This window comes from Phasianus colchicus, chromosome 11 (genome assembly GCF_987193195.1).
Source record: "Phasianus colchicus chromosome 11, bPhaCol1.hap1.1, whole genome shotgun sequence".
NCBI classification, from domain to species: domain Eukaryota; kingdom Metazoa; phylum Chordata; class Aves; order Galliformes; family Phasianidae; genus Phasianus; species Phasianus colchicus.
The window spans coordinates 6,498,325-6,518,977 of NC_143446.1; the positions used below are offsets into that span (position 1 = coordinate 6,498,325).

The 20,653-nt window shown below is 36.6% G+C and overlaps 2 protein-coding genes across 3 annotated transcripts in view; both read right to left on the reverse strand.

Annotated features, from left to right (window-relative positions):
- The window catches only part of IQSEC1 (IQ motif and Sec7 domain ArfGEF 1), a 361,739-nt gene extending 351,831 nt beyond the window's left edge, over positions 1 to 9,908 (reverse strand). For both annotated transcript variants that reach the window (XM_031608745.2, XM_031608737.2), the window contains exons 1-2: positions 9,823 to 9,908; positions 7,775 to 8,008 (exon numbers count right to left, since the gene is read on the reverse strand). The gene's annotated coding sequence lies outside the window, so the exon portion shown is untranslated. The remainder of the gene's footprint in view (positions 1 to 7,774; positions 8,009 to 9,822) is intronic.
- A 1,795-nt stretch (positions 9,909 to 11,703) lies between these two features.
- The window catches only part of NUP210 (nucleoporin 210), a 61,011-nt gene continuing 52,061 nt past the window's right edge, over positions 11,704 to 20,653 (reverse strand). The window contains exons 33-40 of the mRNA XM_031608699.2: positions 20,180 to 20,316; positions 19,241 to 19,364; positions 18,163 to 18,309; positions 16,240 to 16,490; positions 15,476 to 15,695; positions 14,837 to 14,932; positions 14,639 to 14,722; positions 11,704 to 13,598 (exon numbers count right to left, since the gene is read on the reverse strand). Coding sequence (XP_031464559.2) covers positions 13,498 to 13,598; positions 14,639 to 14,722; positions 14,837 to 14,932; positions 15,476 to 15,695; positions 16,240 to 16,490; positions 18,163 to 18,309; positions 19,241 to 19,364; positions 20,180 to 20,316 — 1,160 coding nt within the window. The 3' untranslated portion in view covers positions 11,704 to 13,497. The remainder of the gene's footprint in view (positions 13,599 to 14,638; positions 14,723 to 14,836; positions 14,933 to 15,475; positions 15,696 to 16,239; positions 16,491 to 18,162; positions 18,310 to 19,240; positions 19,365 to 20,179; positions 20,317 to 20,653) is intronic.

Here is a 20,653-nt window from a genome sequence, read left to right on the forward strand (position 1 = left end):
TTGAAGAGGAACTGATGTGTGAAGTAGTGATATGAAGTAGCTGGCAGTTGTAAGATCTGGATAGTTTGAAATAACACTTATTTAGGTAAGAGCAATATAATAAATATATTTAGTATGCATAGTACTAACAATTGTTCAAGAAATTTTCCTTTTATACTACCTTCAAAAATCACAAAGATTGTTCTCCTAAAATTACAAAAAACATGAGGGTTAAAAAATGAATTTGATTCTAAGCAGAGAAGATAAATTTTTTTTTAAACAGTTACTAAGTTTCAATCACTTTCATGCTGAACAAACATTTTTGTTGATTTCAGTACTGAGGATGTTGTAATTTAATGCCTGATGATATTACCATTAACTCTTGGGGCCCATGCAGATGTGGTAAGGTAAGTTGATTTACATCCTACTCGCTGCAAACAGAATTGTAAGCTACATTTGAATTACACAGTACTTTAACATGATTTTCAAATGCAATACTGCTTTAAAAATGCATGGAGTATGAAATACAACCCAGGAAGAACTTGAGTTTTATATACTTCTGCATTTATTGAGATTTGCAGTGAAAGTGAGAACCATCATCTTACAGGCTAGGTGTAACCTCTTTGCCCTTTAGGTATATTAGAGACTTGTTATCGAGAGGATTCTCTCCACATTAACCTGTTCAGAGATAAACTGGCTTGTAAACAAATATATCAGTGAACGCAAGTTCAGATTTTGCAAAATTTCTTTTTGAAACTGGAAATAAATCTTAACATTTGAACAATCAGCATAAACAGAAAACAAAAAACCAAAAACCCAAGCCACCCATTCTGCAGGTGGCTGACAAAGCCAAATCATACTGAATAAAATTCTAGAAAGCATAATTTAGGAAGGATGCAGCAATCAAAACTCAACTATAATGACAAAATTATTCTTGAAAATGTCAACAATCTACAAGCAAAATTCTCTGAAGTTAAATGAAAACATATGAGAAAGGTTTTGGAAAATCCAGGTTGCTCCACAAATTTTTTAAATTAAGTCACTAATGTTTATTCCCTAATTCAAACGCTATGGTACCATTGGTAGAATTCCCAGTAATCTGTATGCCACTGCTTTTAAAAGGATATGAATGAAACTGGAAGACAAATGAAGTTTTTCTATTGCACTTTATGGCTACAGTACATTTTTCACACAAGATAGCTCTCAGTAAATTAATTGTTTTAATAAAGTTATTATTAGAGTGGTAGTGATTACTATCCACATCTTCAGCATCTCATTTATCATCTATTTCTTCTTGCAGAAGATAGAATCTTCTATCAGAGAGGCAAAGAAGACCACCCATATAGAAATTTTTGTAGTAAGAGAGAAGTATAATATAAAACTATAGCAAAAGTAATAACCTATGTGACATACAGAATGCAAGTCCCAGCATGATTGAGTGCTTGATCCAGAACTACACAGTCAGGGGCAAAAACAACAAGAAACACCAATAACTACAAAACCCACTGTAGTTAACCTTTAAACATGTCTAATTAATTAGTATTTCTATCATGTTCTTGAATTAATCTCCTTCAGTTCAGGTGCTGATTTGGAATTAAATCCAGACATTCCAAGCAGGATGATCAGCCTTAAATGTTTGGGTACTTGCTGAAAATATTTTTTGTTTGGTTGCTTCATTCATTTTCCTCTCAAAGAAAGAACCAGCTGGCAGTGAGACAGGACCTGCTGAGGTCAGATGCTCAAGACAGATTTTTTTCATGCTAAGAGATGCTTACTGTGGTAGAACCAAGGCCATTTATTTTTACTGACAAATTCTAAACCAGCATAAAATGAAATATTAATCTTGCAAATTTTACCAGGACATGGCCATGAACTTAAAATTCAAAGACAATTAATGAATTATGACAAAAGACAGAGATGTAAAGAGAAAATTATGTAGAGAATGAAGTACGTTCAGTAGCTCTAATTACATTGTGAATTCCAGCAATACACGTAGCCTGCAGTCTTTCTGCAGGCTGTAATGAAAGGCTTTCTCTAATATACCTTTACTATTACAAAAATTAGCAAGTGTTACAGAGCTTGTCCAGATAGCTACAGCTCAAGTTGTCAGGCTCTACCTCGCTGCAACCAGATTCACATTTTAATTCCCTTGTTTATGGAGGCTGATATCCCCAAATGCAAAGAACAGGAAAAACACACGTCTACTTGTGATAATTCCCTCCATTCCAAGATAGCTGGATATAAAGGTCTTAAAAACCCATCTTTTGTCATGTAGCTGAGAGATAATTATTTCACACGCAAGACCAATCTGATGACTGTGCACAGTATAAAATACAAGAAGAAAATTCATAGAACTGTATCATTTTCCTGCTATCTTTAATAAATAATTTTTCTACATCCATGTAACAAAGAAATGATGAATAAAGAACCAAAAATAATCCAACTAAATTATTTTAAAATACTCTTCAGAACAGAACTCAACAATCACTTACAATCACACAGCACAGATGAGCCTGTGTGAATTTTTCAGAACACTACCAGAAGAAGCCATGGAAATGCTGCAGCTATGGCTATCATGAAAGTGCACACAGACCTTGTCAGAGACCAGCCCATTCCTCCTCCTGCTTTCTACAGTGCTAACTAGCGTACAAATATAGAAATGAGAATCACATCAGGTGACTGGTGGGCCAAAGAAAGAACAAACAACTGAATGTGACACATGATTCAGCCTGGAAATCTGTAATAAAGGTTGATACAGTACTCCAATATTTTGTTTTTCTTTAATGAGTACATCAATTACAGCCAAGCTGCTTCTACTGTGCCAGATCCTTAGGAAAGAGAAGTTTGTAAATGACTGTTCTCTCGGAGCAGTCATGGCGAGTGTACAGATTTACTGTTTTAGCCATCTGATAAGAAAGGGAATTTCATTTCATAAACGTGTATTCATGAGAAATGTCACAGAGAAAAATCTGCAGTGAAGAACTCCCATGTCCAGAAATGCAGGATAGGTGCTATAATGCTTATTCACTGCTGAGTAGCAATATCAATTCAAATGAGTGCTTCTGTGTAATAACATCATGGTTTCTTCCACAAATAATTGCTTTTTCCCCCTCCTCTAGCTCAAACTTGTTTTCAGTTACTTGGTTTATTTTGTTCTTCTACTTATTTTGTTCAACTTGATTCTTTCCCACTTGATATTGGTTTTGTTCCTGCTGTTATTGCAGATTTTACTATTAATAATGAGTAAACACTCAAAGAAACAATGAAGCCCATTCAATAATTCAGAACAACAGTAAGATGCAAATTACTGACTCGATTCTGTTGGTTAAATACGTACCATTCACAGAGAATCACAGAATTGCCAGGGTTGGAAGGGACCTCAAGGATCATGGATCTCCAACCCCCCTGCCACATGCAGGGCCACCAACCTTCCCACCTAATGCTAGACCAGGCTGCCCTGAGCTTTATTTGTCTCTTTGAAACTTCAGTTTTCCTCAACTTATTCTATTCCTATGCATGGTTGCTGTCACAATGGATATTGCTGCTTTATTCTGCTATGTTTTTTTTTTTTTTTGTATTCACAATCTTATAAGAGAATTCTATTGGATAGCACTTCTGCCATATAACCAAAATTCTACATTCCCTTCTAGGGATGAAGAGAAATTCTATTGATTCATGGTTTCCTACAGATTTGATTCTCATGGAGAATTCCAAGCTCTCCCTAACACTGGGCATTCATATAGGTCTGCGTTTTGGGGATTTGTCTACAAGTTAGCAAATTATAAACTCACAGTGCTAAAAGTAGAATTATAACGTTTCCTTTATGAAGGCATTAACTTCTGAAAATTCATGAAGACTTAATTATTGTTTAGATGTCTAAACAATGTCTTCTATTATCTGATCTGGTGGGAATCAGGGTAAAAATTAAAACAGTTAAGTGGGAGCAAACAGACACAGGAACAGTGCAGCTGAGAACAACTTTCTTTAGAGATCCAGGCTAAAAATATTACTGCTATTATTCTGAAGTTTTCAACTCCCCCCAAATCCAATTTGTTCCCACCCCTGGGAAAAGCTCCATTATAAATAAAAACTATCACAAAATAATGAAACTAAACTATTGTTAATAGCTATGTTTGGGCTCATGGTGACTTGAATGAAAATTGAGAGGGCAGAGGTGGCTGAGTGTCAAACTTTACTGACAGAAGTCGGATCGTAGTACAGAAACTCAAGGCTTCTGAGTATTTTTGTAGTTACAAAGCTGATTCTACTTCCATTAAAGGTAGTTTAATTGTTTCTTACAGGAACAAAAATGAAGTGAAATTAGCCTTTACACCTCGTTTATAAAATTTCACAAAAATAGAACTCTTAATGAATAAATTTCATTAAACATTTAAAGTAAGTTTTGCTGTAGACTATTCAATGGATTGTTATCTTGTTATCAACATTTCTTCAGAGGTAATTTCCTTGTTACCTTGGAACATTTTTGAAAAATAACTCTTTTAGTGCCTCTTATTTATGACTCACTCATAATAACCCAAATGACGCATGCTGTCAAATTACAAGCTCTTACTTTACGAAATGAGTTTTTTCCCTTCCTTTTGGGTAAAAATGACAATTTTCACTATTTAGTTTTTCAGAGAGCAGTTTCTTACTTAACAGAAAACAGAATTCTGAAAACCTAAGTAAGACATATGCCACAAAATATCTCCCACCTCTTGTCTCTTTCAAATATGAACAAATTTGATAACAATTATTTAAAACTGTTTACAGAACTTCAGAGGTTGTTTACCAGTAAGCTGTATTTCAGTTACTGGACTTTATCCTGACAATTCGCAGTCTCTGGAAGCCATTAAAATGCATTGGCTTAAGATTAGTTGGTATAGATGCTAATGTTACAGCCAAAGTCTCAAGCTCCATTTGCCATGACTACTGGCCTGCCTATCTGCTAATGTTACACCCTGCTTCCGTACATAAAATGACGTTCTCATACAGCAATTACCTTGAGGAACCAGGAATACAGAATATTCAGTGGGTCAGAGAACACTGAATAAATCACTGACTCGATTCTGTTGGTTAAATATGTACCATTCACAGAGCTTTATCTCATTGAATCTTCAGTTTTTCTCAACTTATTCTATTCCTATGCATGGTTGCATAGTTTTTTGTTTTCTGGTAGCTCAGCCAGTCCTTCAGATTTTCTCCCCCCCACAATTTAATTTTTCCATGATGAAATCATGGAAAAGCACACAGAAAAGTACCTAAATAATTTCTGTACTACTGCGCATACTGTAATGTCACATTGTTCTCTTACTGCAGATATGTTTACTGGTGCTGTAAGTCCTGAAAGTCCACCTGACCTTGTTTTCATGTGAGGGAACTACTGCATTCTGATCATTTTCTCCAATTACTATCTCAGATGAGGCCCAGAATTGTATGGTTAGTGCCCATTTAACTTTGGTATCGAAATAACTGCAGGAGCATTCTTTTATTTTATTTTTAAAAAATTACTTATTATTCCTCTCTCATCTCCCTTTCAGCCCAGTTCAACCACCCCTCACCCCCTTAGTGGATCGCAGTGGATGACATCTGTACTCTGCAATCTTCAGAAATGCAGGTAGATTTTCCTGACTTGCCTTAGATAGAAAGAAAAAAATAGACCCTAGACACACTGCCATGTGATTTCTGGGCACTGTCAAGTTGACCCTACATTGCCATCTAAACATTCATTGGGGCTTTATAAACTAAACAAGCAGCCCTTTGGCTTAGATATCTCCCATATTGGGATGTTCTTTTTGAAATGGCTGCAATTTAGACCCCATCACTGAACTCTATTTCTAGATCTCCTGCTCAATTTTCTCAAACAGATTCTCTGCCAAAAGCAACATGCAGAGAACTGTTCTTCCTGTTACATTCATCATAAACCTTGCTTCAAAGCCTTTTCTCCTTTAAATCCATCACACTTTCTGCCTCTGATTCTTATGTTCACAGAAAATACAGTCAATTCCACTGCTTGGTTGTTCATTGTTTTTAGAGGAAAAATAATATTTCTTAACTATTTTTGCATTCACCCTCAGTGGAAACAAATAACTCAGAATTCAAGTAATTGCATTGATTTTTCTTTACAGATTTGTTTTCTATATTCTGTTCCTGCTATATTCAAACCATTTGATTTTCCTTCATTCATTCTGCTATTTGCCCTAGAAAATCCAAAATGCTGCCCAGCAAGTGACACTAGAATGTATTGTGCTGTTCCCAACTCCATTTCACATTTGGTTATTACAGGCCAGGTTCCAAAACAGACCCAGTTTGATGACACTGTAGCAGCTGAAAACCTGCTAAATGACATCGGTTATGTGAACTCAGTAGCAAATATAAAGAAACTCCACACTGTCTCTGATGAAGTTTGTCTCTTTTTCTTTGTGAAGGATGGTACTTGAAAAATGTCTCTTAAAATCCCAGGCATTTATTAAGATATCTGGTGCACACAAAGCAGCCTCTCACTACTGGAACATCTGAATCGGTGCAGTCTGTATTTAGAAATAAAACTATTTAACATTAAGATGCTTAACATTTTTCCACTGCTCAAGTGGAAGATGGTTGCATTACCTCAACCAATGCAAGCGACTCCTAGAAATAAGTTTTAACATTAAAAGGTGCAAGATTATGGCTACAATTTTGAATCTTGGCCTTTAAGTATATTACCTCATTTTTACTCGGTGAGAAAGTATTCCTTACGATAAATTGAAGAAAAATGAATAAAATTGCATAAAAGTTACACTTTTTTACATACAAGTCCTTCAAAATACACTTGTTTATGCTAAATGCAGAAGTAAGAGGTGCTAAACAGTTATTTGAACTAGGCAAAATGGAAACAGCACTTGAAACGTGATTTAGTAACTGAGAACTCAAAAACATATGACCGGGTGAATAATGAACACATACACTATGTCTGTAAATGGAAGATAGCAACTGCTTCTTGCAATCCATTTAGCAATTATGATGAAACAGACCTGTAAGGTTTGAAATAGAGAGTATAGCGCACTAAGCAGAGAAACAAGATATCGTGCAGAACTGTGAAGACATAAATTGCAGGAAATGGTTTATTAATACAAAAAGCTCTGGAGCAGACCACCTGCAGTTGTAAACACAGTAGCTGTGATAAAAATAGCTCTGAAAACAGAGAGGACAAGTGACATGAGTGAAAATAGGGAAAATGGTATTAGACTTCCTGTTAGTAAATTCACAGCTCAAATACAGTGATGATAAATATGAATCAGGGAGAAATTCATTTGGCAAGCTTCAAGAGAAAAATCTTAGAAGTTATGTATCTGAATCTTGTGCCCAGTTACACCACAGTTTTCCTGTTGAAGTTACCAGCTGAGAAGTGAACCCAGATTCACTCAAACTAAAAATAGCACACATTTTTGAAGTATGGGTAATAAACCAATAAAATATAGCATACAGAATATCTAATGTCACAAAGATCTTGAGCCTGATACTTCTTACTTACTGACTTTTCTTTCCAGTTTAAAGTTGATATAGTTGTTACAAGGTAAAAGTAGAGCATCTGTATCATGGAGAAAGCATGATTGGCTTTTCAAGCCAGCTAAAACCTTAAACTTGTAACTGAGACAATGAGGAAAGAGCTGAAAAGGAATGGGTTTAATCACATCACAAATGTTACACAGACTAACATAGCTACATAAAGTATATATATAATTAAAAGGTCTAGTTGCCTTCCCAAGAATAACAAACAAATACTTAAAAGAAACAGAATTCATCTGTATTCACATACCTTGCCTGTCTACCAAATGCCACCTCAAGGGCTTCCCCGCTTACAGCCGATAAATCAGGGTGCTTCTGTACAATTACAGCGAAATGATGAGACACAGCATGATGTGGTGGCAAGCAGCTAGTTGCAGATAAGGCCAGGAAAGTTACTGGTGAACATCACAATTTCAAAGTCTCTCAAGTAGACAGCTGTACAGAAGTTGTATTGCTGGCAGAAGATCTCTTGTTTGGAGATATCCTGCAAGGAAAGGCCAGGGTGTTTAGGAAAACCAGGGGAAGGTATGTTCTGCTACACACACCTTTCTGCTTCTAGAGGAGTGAACTACTTGGTACTCGCTGGCAGTGTAAGCTGCTGGCTTATTTATGCACAAGTGGTATGCAGATCTAAGCCTAGACACAGGTGGCAGTGGTTTACAAAAATATGCAAGCAATAACTACCTCATTCAATGACTTCATATCCATGTAAATTTGTGCAACCTGTGTACTTACTGTTGTAGGTAAGGATTGAGAGATCCTAAGTACCTATGAGTAAGTATGTTGCACCTGTGGAATAGAAGGGACTCGAGGTGCTACCACTTGCTCTAAACAATGAAGACAGGCTTTGCCTTCAATATTTACTATTGTGTATGAGGTTTTTTTGGTATATTTTTTCCTATTTTTTCCCAGCATTCATTCAAGAATCCCACCTACATTCAGCTTGTTACAATATAATGGCAGACTTGTATATACATTAAAAAAAACTGTCTAAAGAAATCGCCAAAAGTGATTGGTATGCATGGATTGTGTCTACAGCATCAGAAATACTTTCATTGGATTTTACTTGACTGCTTTCTCTTAGGAGACTCTGTCAGAGATGAGAGCTCAAGCAACACACCCCAACTGGTCCCCGCTCCACTCCAGTTTTATCTCTAACTGGGGAAACTGGAAGGAGGAGGCATTTTGTTTTTTACAGTGTACTGTACTAAGAAACCCACAGATTTATGAATGACTTCCAGGCAGGTACTTTGAGGATACGTATGTTGACACCCAAATAGAAGAGAAAAATCAGGATATTCTCTTAAAGAAAATGCAGTAATTGGAGAAGTTGCTAGATTAATACCTGTAAAACATAACCTCCTCAAGTAGAAAAACAAAAGTCAGCAAACGAGCTGATCAAAACAAGCTGCTAGGAGAACCTAGCAGAACCTTCCTAAAACTCCACACAGTAACTCTGATTCCTTATCAGGAAGACTTTAACTAAAAAGGTTGCTTCAACATTTTATTCAGTACCCTGCTGTGCATTTTAAGGCAGGAGAGGGGGAGCTAACAAGTTTATATATAAACATTCCTTTGCAATACATCTGTTGATGAGCAGGAATTTTCTGGATATGAATTGGAAACAGGCTCTTGGTACCTCGAAAGGCTGAGGTATAACCTGTGACTGTGTGGCAGTGCTCAGCTGCCCAGCACGTCCCGCTGGTTGCAGTGTCTCTAAAACACTTTTGCTCACACGCACGGAAGACACCCCATCCCCACACACCTCTGCTCACAGGAAGCACACCAGGGAACTGCGCAGGCTGCAGCCAATCGCATCAACACCAGAACTGCACGTCTGCTGTCACAAGCAAACATCCTCCAATTAACCGTGACCATGTTACTGTATCTAGGAGAAATATCTGTCACTTCAGCAAAGAGCAGTAGGCTAATTCTCACTCGGTCCTTCTGCCTCACAGAGGCACAGGAGACCTCAGGCTAGCTTTAATCAGCAGATAAATTTATTTCAGAAACAGCAATTGTGCTCCATAATTCTAACAAGTACTCTTTTTTTTTGTGTGTGATGTTTTGGTACAATCCTCAGACTGCTAATTTAACTACTTTCCTGGCACTTCTTTCCTTCCAAGCACTTGAACATTCGCCAACAGCAATTCAGCCAGCACTGCCTGCTTTGCTAGCACAGTACTTCCTTTCCTCCACACGGACAGTGCAGCTTGGCCGGGATTTCACAATAACTGCTTTCCAACAAAGTTAGCTCCTCCTTTTCCTAATCCCTGAGGACACTGAGCACAACTGTACCTTTTAGATGACTTTTCACATCCACTCCAATTTTTTCAACTAACAATACAGCAAGCCTTCTCCCAACTAGATAGAACTTTAAAACAAACAAACAAACAAACAAAAAACAACAAACAACCAAAAATAAGTAGTATGAAAAGGGGCTGAGAGGAGCTTCTATGCAGCCAGCACTCTCTCAGGCAGCTCCCTCAGGCTCTCCTCAGCACAGCCCAAGCTCTGGCAGCACCGTCTGTAACGGCTGCTGTGATTGGCTGGGAGCTCACTGTGGCGGGAAGGCGAGGCACAGCATCTGCAAAATGGCGCGCAGCTGCTACAAGTGCTTCGCTGCACCATTTGCTGAGCAGCTCAGGACGGGGATCTGCAGCTGAAGCCACGCTGCTGAGAGGGGCTTAAATTCATTGCTTGCAGACCGGCTTGCTTTTTTACATTATTCCTACCAAAAATGAAGACAGGTCCTACTCTGCTGGAGTTGATCAGTTTACAAAGAATGAATATAGCCCTGATTTTTTTTGTGAACCGATGAACTAAAGAAGGCAGATCAACTCATAAGTTTAGAATGTACCATTTGTACACATTTCCAGCAAAACGCTCAGGCAAGCAAACACTCAGGAAAGAGCAGCAGGTGAACCTTTTTAGGAATGCCAATATTTACATTGGCACCTCAGCAGATCCCACCATCTGGAACCGCCTGACAGACCAGAAGAGTGTTCTGAAGTCAAAAGCCTCATCACTTCTTGGAGTAGATCAGCTTCCGCACGATCCATTCCACTTCTTTATTTTCCACTTTTTTCCTTTTCAACATCCCCCCTCTGATTCTTGCTTGTGACAAATTGCATTTAATAAAGATGTATGCCAGGAGACTGCAATTACTTGCCTAAAAAGTTGAACAACAGGCATTTGCTGAAGTATCCCCAGCTTGGAGCAATGTGTTTCAGGACATTCAGTACTGAACTGGGAGGCTGAATGGGAAGTGAAAGGAAGAGGGGAATAAAACCTTTCCTGGGAGCATCTCTGAAAAGTTTATCACATTAGCATTAAGATGTCCATAGCCCTTTCATTTCTCTTTGAAAGGGGCGAGAGCTGCTTCCTCAGCCACCACCAGTGACTTCAGTAAGAACTGACAACACTTAGTGGAAACAAAAAAAGCTTCCAATAAGAAATAGTAGATGAAAAAATTGTTGAGCATACTTGACAAAAAGTGAAAAAGTATGACTGTAAAAAATCACGCAGATATTGAGGGGCTGCAAGAATATGAAATGACTGAACAGTGAACAGTGGTTCTCAGCCACTTCCTAACAGACTATTTTTTAAATATTTATCTATATGTATCTCACTATAAAATATAAGATCACACCATGTTTTTTTAAAAGATTTAAGATGAGACAGGTAGCTTCCACTCACCTTCCTTTTTCATTAAGGACATATATCCAAAAGCTTTACCTCATTCATTCTCCAGCTATGTTCTATGTATAAGCATTCTACTCTACATTTCATACAACACGCAAAATAACACGTTAACAAGACTACTCTGTTAATCAGTGCAATTACTATATTAACACAGCAGTAACAGTGTAAAAGCAGCACTTCTAGTCATCCATGTTAATGCAAAAGTTGTTTTGATGCTATCCTGTATGATTTTTCCATCATCTCCATTTCAACCATTAAGACATACACTTGCCTTCACAGCTAGACATCATCTTCCTCTCATACCAGGAGCAGAAAAAAAACTTTCACGAAGAAATGGCTTATTACTGCACTGGTGTTGTGGAAGGAGTGGTATACTTACAAAAGCTGGGCATGAAACACAGAAGAGGAAGTACAGATAATAGAATTACATGCCAAATTCTGAGCAGCCACAAAAAGGAAAGTTTGTCAGCAGTATACTGAAGGATTCTTACAAACCTTTATTAAATAATACAGATACAAATGATTATTTACAACCAAATTGTCCATTTTAGTAGTAGCATGTAAGGCACATGTTTTCCAAAACCAGAAAATAAATTATACAATACTCAGAATAGTACGTAACAGTGTTGCTTTTCTGTAATATTATAGTATCAAACCAAAAATATATACCATAGACTGTTTGCAATCCATTCCTTCAAATTTTTTTCCACCTAATTCTTCACACTTTGCATGAGATCACTTTCATTATGGTCCTTAGGGGAGTTTGCACACCCAGAATATTATTCACAATTGACACTGTGATACTACTTACATGTAAACAATCTCTCATCTGTCAGCTATGAAATACTGTTTGCATATTAAAAAGTTACTGTGATTATGATAATCATTTCCCAAATGAAGAATTCCAACTGAGGTAATATTTTCTGTCCTCAGGAAAATAAGGACCAAGTAATACAACAAGTCCCCATCCAACCCTTTTCAAAATCAATTTGAAAAGAAGTTCAAGTCACCATACCTCATTGCCATCTTGCTTAGAAGTCAAAATATATCTCAACATGCACAGTGATCAGCTGCCTAATATAGCAAAATACTTTCTGATGTACCCTGAATTGTGCATTTTAACTCTGTGCGTCCTTGCAGACAGGGAAAAAAGCTATAATAAACCAATTAAAAAAACAATAATTCTTATGCACTGAAACGCTACGCTGTATTTAAAAGATCTATAAATGTGCTCTTAATAATAGGATATTCAAGTACAAATATTCCTCAGTCTGGTCATATCAGTCACGTTTCACGGTATAGTTTAAATTAATTCTGGATGTGACTGTATTATTATGTACACAAACACACTAGAGATAAGTAGACTGAACCAACTGAAAAGGTCACTCATTCTAACTATGAAATAAGCCACTTACTTTCCAGTGCAACAGGTAACTAGTGGTAACAAGAGGTGGCTCAGTTTTTATTGAGGTACTTCTATGTGTAAAATAACTAATATAAAATGTATTTTTAATCAGCAACAGTAAAATAATTGCCTTCAATTAAAACCATTTACTACCAGAAGAAAATCCTCTTAGAAGGCACATGCTTTAACATTCCCAATCCAAAAAAGTGCTTACACAGTTAACAAGACAGGAACACTGCAGCTGTACCCAACGGAAGCCACACTTGTAAGACATTTTTTAATTTTTTTGGTTAAAAAACAAAGCAAAAAAACCACTTCAAAATCTATTCACAGTTATTCCAGCATTCCTGATGTTTAAACAGTAAATTATGATGATGAATCACATTGTAAGGCTAAACATAAGAATACTTATCAGTGCAGTACATTCCTGAGTCCAAATCAAAATTAAGTAATTTCAAATACACAGTCCTTCATATTTTTGGCTCAATTTAACCTGTTTTTCTATTTCCCTTTTTTAAAATTCTAGTAAAAAGAAAGATAATTTTTGCAAGAGTAAATAAACTTGGGTCACTGTCACAGACAATTTCTAACTGCTTGAAGTGCAAGAAAGCTAGCTTAGCATGAACACTGCTTTTTGTCCATTCATCCTCATCAACTTCGCATAAAGCAGCAGGTAAAATAAATTGTAGAGAACTGAAGTACATAAAAAATGCAAAGAGCTCTAAGTTTTAGAAAAAAAGAAAAAAAACTGGTTATTTTCAAGAGATTATATGAGTTGCATCAAAACTGCAAAAGCTTTATCCTCAAAGGCACTATTTCCCCCATTCCATCTCAGTCCCAGTTCATGACGAAGAGTGTTTTCTCTAACGTGAACCATAATCAGTGCTCCAGAGCGTGGTCGATGGGCTTGTTTTCCTGCTTGAGGTCTGAGGGCTGAAGGAAAGCACAGGTGATACAGAGAAACCTAAACAGAAGAGGAAAATGAGAAAAACAATCATACTTAGGATTGGTGGAAGTAGTAGGAAAAGAAATAACTGCCACTCATCGTCTGCTGGAACACTTGGCAAGTGAGTCTAATGATCCATTCTGAGTTGAATAAGCCCTTTAGCTTACTGCCTCTTGAGAAGAGATTCTATACGTATGAATAAAAGAATTAACAAAGCTTTCTGAGGAGGGCACAATACATTTCACTTGAGCAAATAGCTTTCAGGTTGAACTTGTCATATTTTATCTGACGTATCAGACATTTTTACAAGTAGGACTGTAACTCTCTAACATCTTAACTACATTTGTAATAATGCGTACATTATTTGCTACTGTTTGTCATGGATTCTGCAATCAACAGGCATCTTTTACATACTTCTGAAAGAGTTTGATTATACAATGCTGCCAGTAAAATAGGAATTAAACACCATATCAAGTAATACAGGTAAATCATGACTGCAAGACAAAAAGTAATGAAGTAATAAATTATTTCCTGAGCAACATAACTAAGTCTTCCATAGATTTGTGCCCTTCATCCCCCTAATGTTTGCCCTTCACTGCCTCTTACAGGAGCCCCAGTTCCCAGAACCTCACAGCTTGCTGATAGCACAAGAAAAGCAGCCATGCTGCAGCTCAGTTGATGTCACATGAATTGAGCAACCAGTCAGCTGCTGCCAAGCACACTGTATCAGCAACTGATTAGCGCTTTACGTCCCCTTGGATTCTTCTGGATCTCCCCCTTCCAGCCACCTGGTGATATTCATTAATTCTAGACTTTTAGCATGCTCATTGCTAATGTTGCTACATCTGACAAGAGTTTCAAAAGAATTAGTGATGGAGAAAAGGACAGTTGGGAGAATGAAGAGGGGAGATTAACAACAAATTTCTAGGAACTGGCACAATGCCTGTTGTCATTTGACTCAGAACACAGACTAGTAGAGATACATCCCTATATTCAATTCAAATGCAGTATCTAGACTAATCAATTATTTCATTTGTAACTGGGCAACATCTGCTTACTGTTATGGCTGTGTTGAGGAGGTGTCCTTGGGGTAAACGCTGGATGAGTGTGCTGTTCTTTTTGTGAGAAAACTGCATGATAGGCTGCAAGACATTGTTAAAAAACATGACTTAGTATGAAATTTCTTCTTTATATCTCACTACTAAAGTACTGCATAGAGTTATAGAAAAAATATTAGTGATCTTTTATTCTCTTACCTATGATCATAACAGCTGTCCCTGCTAATAGTGCAAAAAGTGTGAAGAACATTACTTGATAGGAATCAAGGAAGTGCTGGAATAGACTTGCTCCATCTGTAGAACCAATTAAGAAAGAACAATATAAAGTTACAAGAGCACCTTGTCTCTCCAATCTGCTTAGTTATTTCTTCACTCTCTTTTGGCTCCTTCAGTTTGAGTAGCTATCCTAAATAAATTTAATCAACTTGCGTGATTTCAATACTAATGACTATTTATAATGCACTCTTCAAAATTTACCAATAATAAATTAAGACACTGATATGCAGTCTTCTTTATTCTCCTCAGGCCCAATTTGCTAATCATTTTTATTCTAAAAGTAAATAGAAGCAAAGCAAATAAACACTGTTGGATACTTCAGCACTGGGATATTTATGCCAACTTCAAGAGAATATTTTGGGCTGGCCCAGAAGGAAAATATATTCTGCTTTGGTTTTAATGAGCAATAGCATTGAAGTCTTCTGGTCACAGTGAGCTGTTTGAATGTCAATGATAATGTGAGCTGTCAGTTCAGATTTTAACACACCAGATTTTATCATCTCAAACATTAATGCAATTTATACTTTTATTCTGGCACATGAAGACTAGAGATAAACTTACGTCTCACTGGTGCACTGGTTCTGTCAGTCAAATAAATCACTGTCACTGGAATAGTGATAGTTTGGTCTGTCATAGGACTAGAGACAGTTAGAGCAGTTGATAAGGATCCCTGGCTTGAAACTCTTGGATCAGACAAACTAACGGTGTAGACTATGTAACTAGGCAGCCCATAGGATTTCTCCTTCTCAAATGCCTTCACCATTGGTGATCCACATTTCACCTGCCAAGGAAAAAAAAACAACCTGAGAAGACCACTTCAGAAAACACAGCACAAATCCAACTCCCAGGCTGTGCTTCAGAAGAATGTTCCACAAACCTAGGGCAACTCACTTCTCAGCAGGAGCTAGACTTGACTGTAATATTACACTCATACTTGCATCACTTCACTCCTGTTTTCTAAGGTTGATCTAGTAACTGCTATTTCTGTGGGTCTCAGCCAAACACATGAAAGCTTCTTCTACTGGGCTATGTGAACAGTGGGCAAATACTTAACCCTGCCACTAGAGATCAAGCAGATTTTCTACTCCCCAGTCTATTCTAGTTAACACATCCCAGCTAGCACACAGGTAAGCCTAACACAGTTCTTTCACCTTGAAGCAGAAATGAAAACTGGGGAGCAATACGCTGAAGATGAACATTTCCAAATCATCTCAAAAACAATCTTGAGATGGTAAATGTGGCAGAGCCTATTTGGTTAGAAAGTTGCATGTAACAGTTCAAAATGTTTTCTGACAGTGATTAATATTTTCCAGCAATACACTCACCTCCAGGGTATCAAGAATTTCAGTAGCACCAAATATTTTCACATCAGTGCTTGTGTAATGATTACTCAAAAGCACTTCTGTTTGGTCAGCATAAAATCCAGGATTGAATGGCACCTCAGTGCCGATCTGTTCTCCAGAGAAGTGACTGCCTTGGATTGAAGCTGCAACTCTGAGCGCTGTTTTACTCATACTGAGATGCTTCAGTTGCTTGTCAGTAAGCCTGTGCATTGTGATGGAACACGTGTAATGTCCTACAAAACCAAAAGAAGTTTGACTGTTAATTGCTCTTTATGGTGATTTGGGGTTGTTGTGTTGTTTTTTCTTTTCCCCTTTATGAAATCTTTGAAGAACTGAAGTATTCAAATGGAATAGTTGGGTGAATTGGACACAGTGCATCACTCACACAAGCATCACAGTCCTGGCGCTAAAATAACATAATTTTTGCCCCACACTAAGCATTGAGATAAGCATTGTAAAAAACCCTCCTGCAGTATGGAGGATTCAAAGCACAAATAACAAGCAGAACTTGGCTAGTTCACTATTTTACCCTTATTTTCCTTCCCTAACGAAGTACCAGAGGCAGCCACTATTATGCAATGTGCAGTAGTGTTTTAAACAATGGGGGTAAGGACCAACTCCGTGGACAATTAATGTCATTTCCATACAGTTCATGGTTCTTCTAAAAATCATCCTGTAGTTATGAACCACACACTGTAGACAACTTTCACAATATTAATTCCATTTCCACAGTATCTGGTAATTTTCTCCCCTTTCAAATCTCAGTTCACATTGTTTTGGAAGTATATAGGATTCTAGCTTTCTTAAAAAATAAACAGCACTTAGGTTGCAAAGAAGCATGAAAGCTTTATAAGTTCTAGAAATGTGAAATCCAAAGAATTCAAAATGCATCATTTTCAACTGATTTTCAACAAGATTTTCACTTTTAAACTATTTTTTTTCTCATTTTAATAATTAAGGTTAGTTATACTTCAATAACAACAGTGGCAGCACTTCTAAAAGGTCAGCATCCAATCCAAAGGGTTTTTGACTGCAGGGACAATTCAGTGAAATTTAATGATCCTTGATATCCAGATGATAAAAACTCAGGATTACTTTTCTTATCCCAGTCTTCTACTGTACTTCAGAATATAGCAAAGGTATTGATGTCTAGCAAGGACACACCTTCAAACATTTAGCTACAAGCTCCTTATTACTGCAAAGCTTTCCAATTTTAGAACGTTTGCCAATGGATTGCTCATTTGAAGCAGCTGAAGAAGGAAGAGTTTTTGCTTAGTTTAAGAAACCAAGCAAGTATACTTAAACTAAACTTTGTATCTCTTAACAAATATGGGGCTTGACATTCTTCTCTGAGTTAAGCCACATACTTAAGGTACTTCTTATTTAATTTTTATTTTTAAACTACTCAACTGGAGTACAATATCACAGCTACTAGCTTTCTAAAGTGTGCAACCAGTATATAATGCCTACGTTCTGCAATACTATCACTTCTGTCTCAAGGTACCATTAGATAGTCCAAATCTCTATAAAAATAAGAGTGGTAATTTGCAAAATTCTGACCTAAATTTGTTGTCACTACAATTGAAAAGTTTATCAAAGTTTGTTGTTGTCCCTCTGCACAAAATATTTCTTCAGCATTGTATAAAGCAGAGTTTTTCAGAGTTATAGTAGTAAGTCTGGAACAAACATACAGAATGGGCCACCACTGATTTCTAGAAAACATATCAGTGTCATTATCAAATGCAGAAAACTCTTGAACTAAACAAGGAGAATGCACAGTAGGGACTCACTGAAGCTGAGACCAAAACAGCAAAGCTCAGAGGCTTCAGCAGAAAATCTTTTGGACTACACTGCAGCAGAATTCAAAAGTGTCTGCCTACAGCATGGTGTCTTCTTTTATCTTACCTGAAACCGCATCAAATCCAGGTTCTGCTATAAATACATCACGTGCTGGAAAGTCAAATGCATCACTGTCAAATTTTAGATGACAACTGATAATAGATTGTGGTTGCAATTCAGCAATGGCTTCAATCTGAGCAGGCAAGCACTCCCCTAAGGGAAAGAAAAAAAGTAAATATGGGACTCCCCCATGAAAAAAAAAAAAAAGCCTGAAATAGCAAGTTGTTCTCCTACCTTCCAAAACAGAACTGCTGTTTATTATTTCAAGGTAGTTTCACAAGGTTATGATAACCTTAAAATATCTTATATCTAATCTCAAAGAGAGAATAAATGAAGATTTTACAGTTATATATATGCATATTTATAAAACATACGTATATATACATATATATAGATATAAAACATTCATATCACGCATATGTGATAGGAATAATTTGTTTACAGGAAAGAATGAAATAGAGAGGATTTTCAGCTCAGATGTGCCTGCTGGATAACTTATGTGATCATGCAGTCTTGATTTATATTTCAGTTTCTGGCAAGATGTTTATAAGTAGGATAATAATTAACATAAGATACAATAAAATACTGTTCAGTGAGTATTAAGTGTTGAAGTAATGATAGAAGGAAACCACAATCAAGCAAAATACAGCTTATTCATTAAGCACATGAGACGTTCTCTTATTTCTATATTACAGGCTTTTAATTGATGAAAGTTTCCATAAGAAAAATTGAAAATATTAAAGAAGTTGTCAACCTTACTGAGCACGCTTAACTTACTGAGAAGGCAAACAGAATTAAATATAGAAGCTAATGTTCAGCCAATTGCCTCTGAACTACGTTTTTTATATGATCAAAACCAACCCTTCCATTATCTGCTTATTGTATTAGTCGTGAGATCGTAATAGGCTCAGAACACGGCCCTAAGCTTCTCAGAGCTTCTGGGAGTCTGGATATGCACTACAGGTTCATGGAGAAATTCCTACACCAGCTTCACAGACCCTTCAAAACCACACCTATCATGAATATAGAAACATATTATGCAATAAATATTTAGTGTATATATATATTTTTTTTTCAATCATACCTTGCAAATTTTTATTTCTTTCTCCAATCAAAACTATTACTTTCGAGGCTGCAACTCCTTGTAAGCTGGTTTTCACTCCACTTACATGCATTGCTGTAGTCCTCTGAGGTATGTTAATCAGTATCTGAATAAAGGATGAAGTACATTTTTAACAAAAATTGTATCAATAAACAAAACAAAATATCAGCAGAAGAAATTGAGGCAAAATGAGATTGGATTGATTGTGAAACACACACTCTTTTACACAAAACAGATAAAGCCCCATGAGTTTTGTGTTGGTCTTTATGAAAAAACAGGATTTCTCTGATTTTATTAATTGCCTCTTGAAGCAATTTTAGTAAAACATTTTTATTTTTCTATCCTCCCCACACAACAGGCATAAAGTTTTAAGTTTGAACTTAATTTTAAAAATTCTGGTGCTTATGTTAGGATGATGCAGTGAATTGCATCAAAAGTACAATTGCAATGTAGAAAAAATATTAATCAAATAGTTCTGATCAACAGTACTTAGTAATATAATACTAAGTAAAACTTCTTGTTGACATTTCTGCCTGAACTTATAAAGTTGTCTAGCATCTAGAAACACCACAGCCACACAAAAAATGTACAATATAGGAACAGTATGAGCTAAAACCAGGAACCTCCGCTCTCAGATTATTCTAACACAGGTTATTTAAAAAAAGAAAAACAAGATATTTTTTGATATATGTATTCCTGCCTAATGGTTAGAAAGCTTACTTCAGCATTTCTAAGGTTTTCTCCTTTGAAATGATTTAGATTTCTATATTTATTTTTCATTTAACTAGATAAACTGTATAAATAATAAACTATATAAATACATAGTATATTTATTTCTAAATATAACTAAAACTCATAGGGCACATTATTGCTGAAGCAAACAAACTCCAGTAGTTCTGGTAGGATTTAGCAATACTTTACCTCTCTGTATGTTTTAAGTAATCCAGGAATCTCATAATAGACAGTGGCAACACCAGAATCCCTTGCAACAGCTACACCAGTCTTGGAGTCGATTTGAAGCACACTATTTGATGAAGAGCTCCATATGCCTGGCAGGCCTGTAAAGACACACCGTTTGTACACTGCACAAGAAAGAGTGAAATGCCTCAATGACATAAATTTATGTGGTGTCTGTGTGTGTACACCCATTGTATGGGCAGCACTGATTGTCTTTGTCACATACTCACACATGCAATTCACAGTTACCTGGACAAAAGCCTGTTAATACTAAGAATTAAAAACAGAGTGAAGTTACACCACCATGATAGCTTCTTTGCACAATTCCCATTTTAAAAAAAGCAGCCTTTCAAGCCAAGAGAATGGAAAACTCTGAAGCCTGATGCTCACGAATTCCATACAGGCAACATATTGCATGGTACAATTAAAATTAGAAGA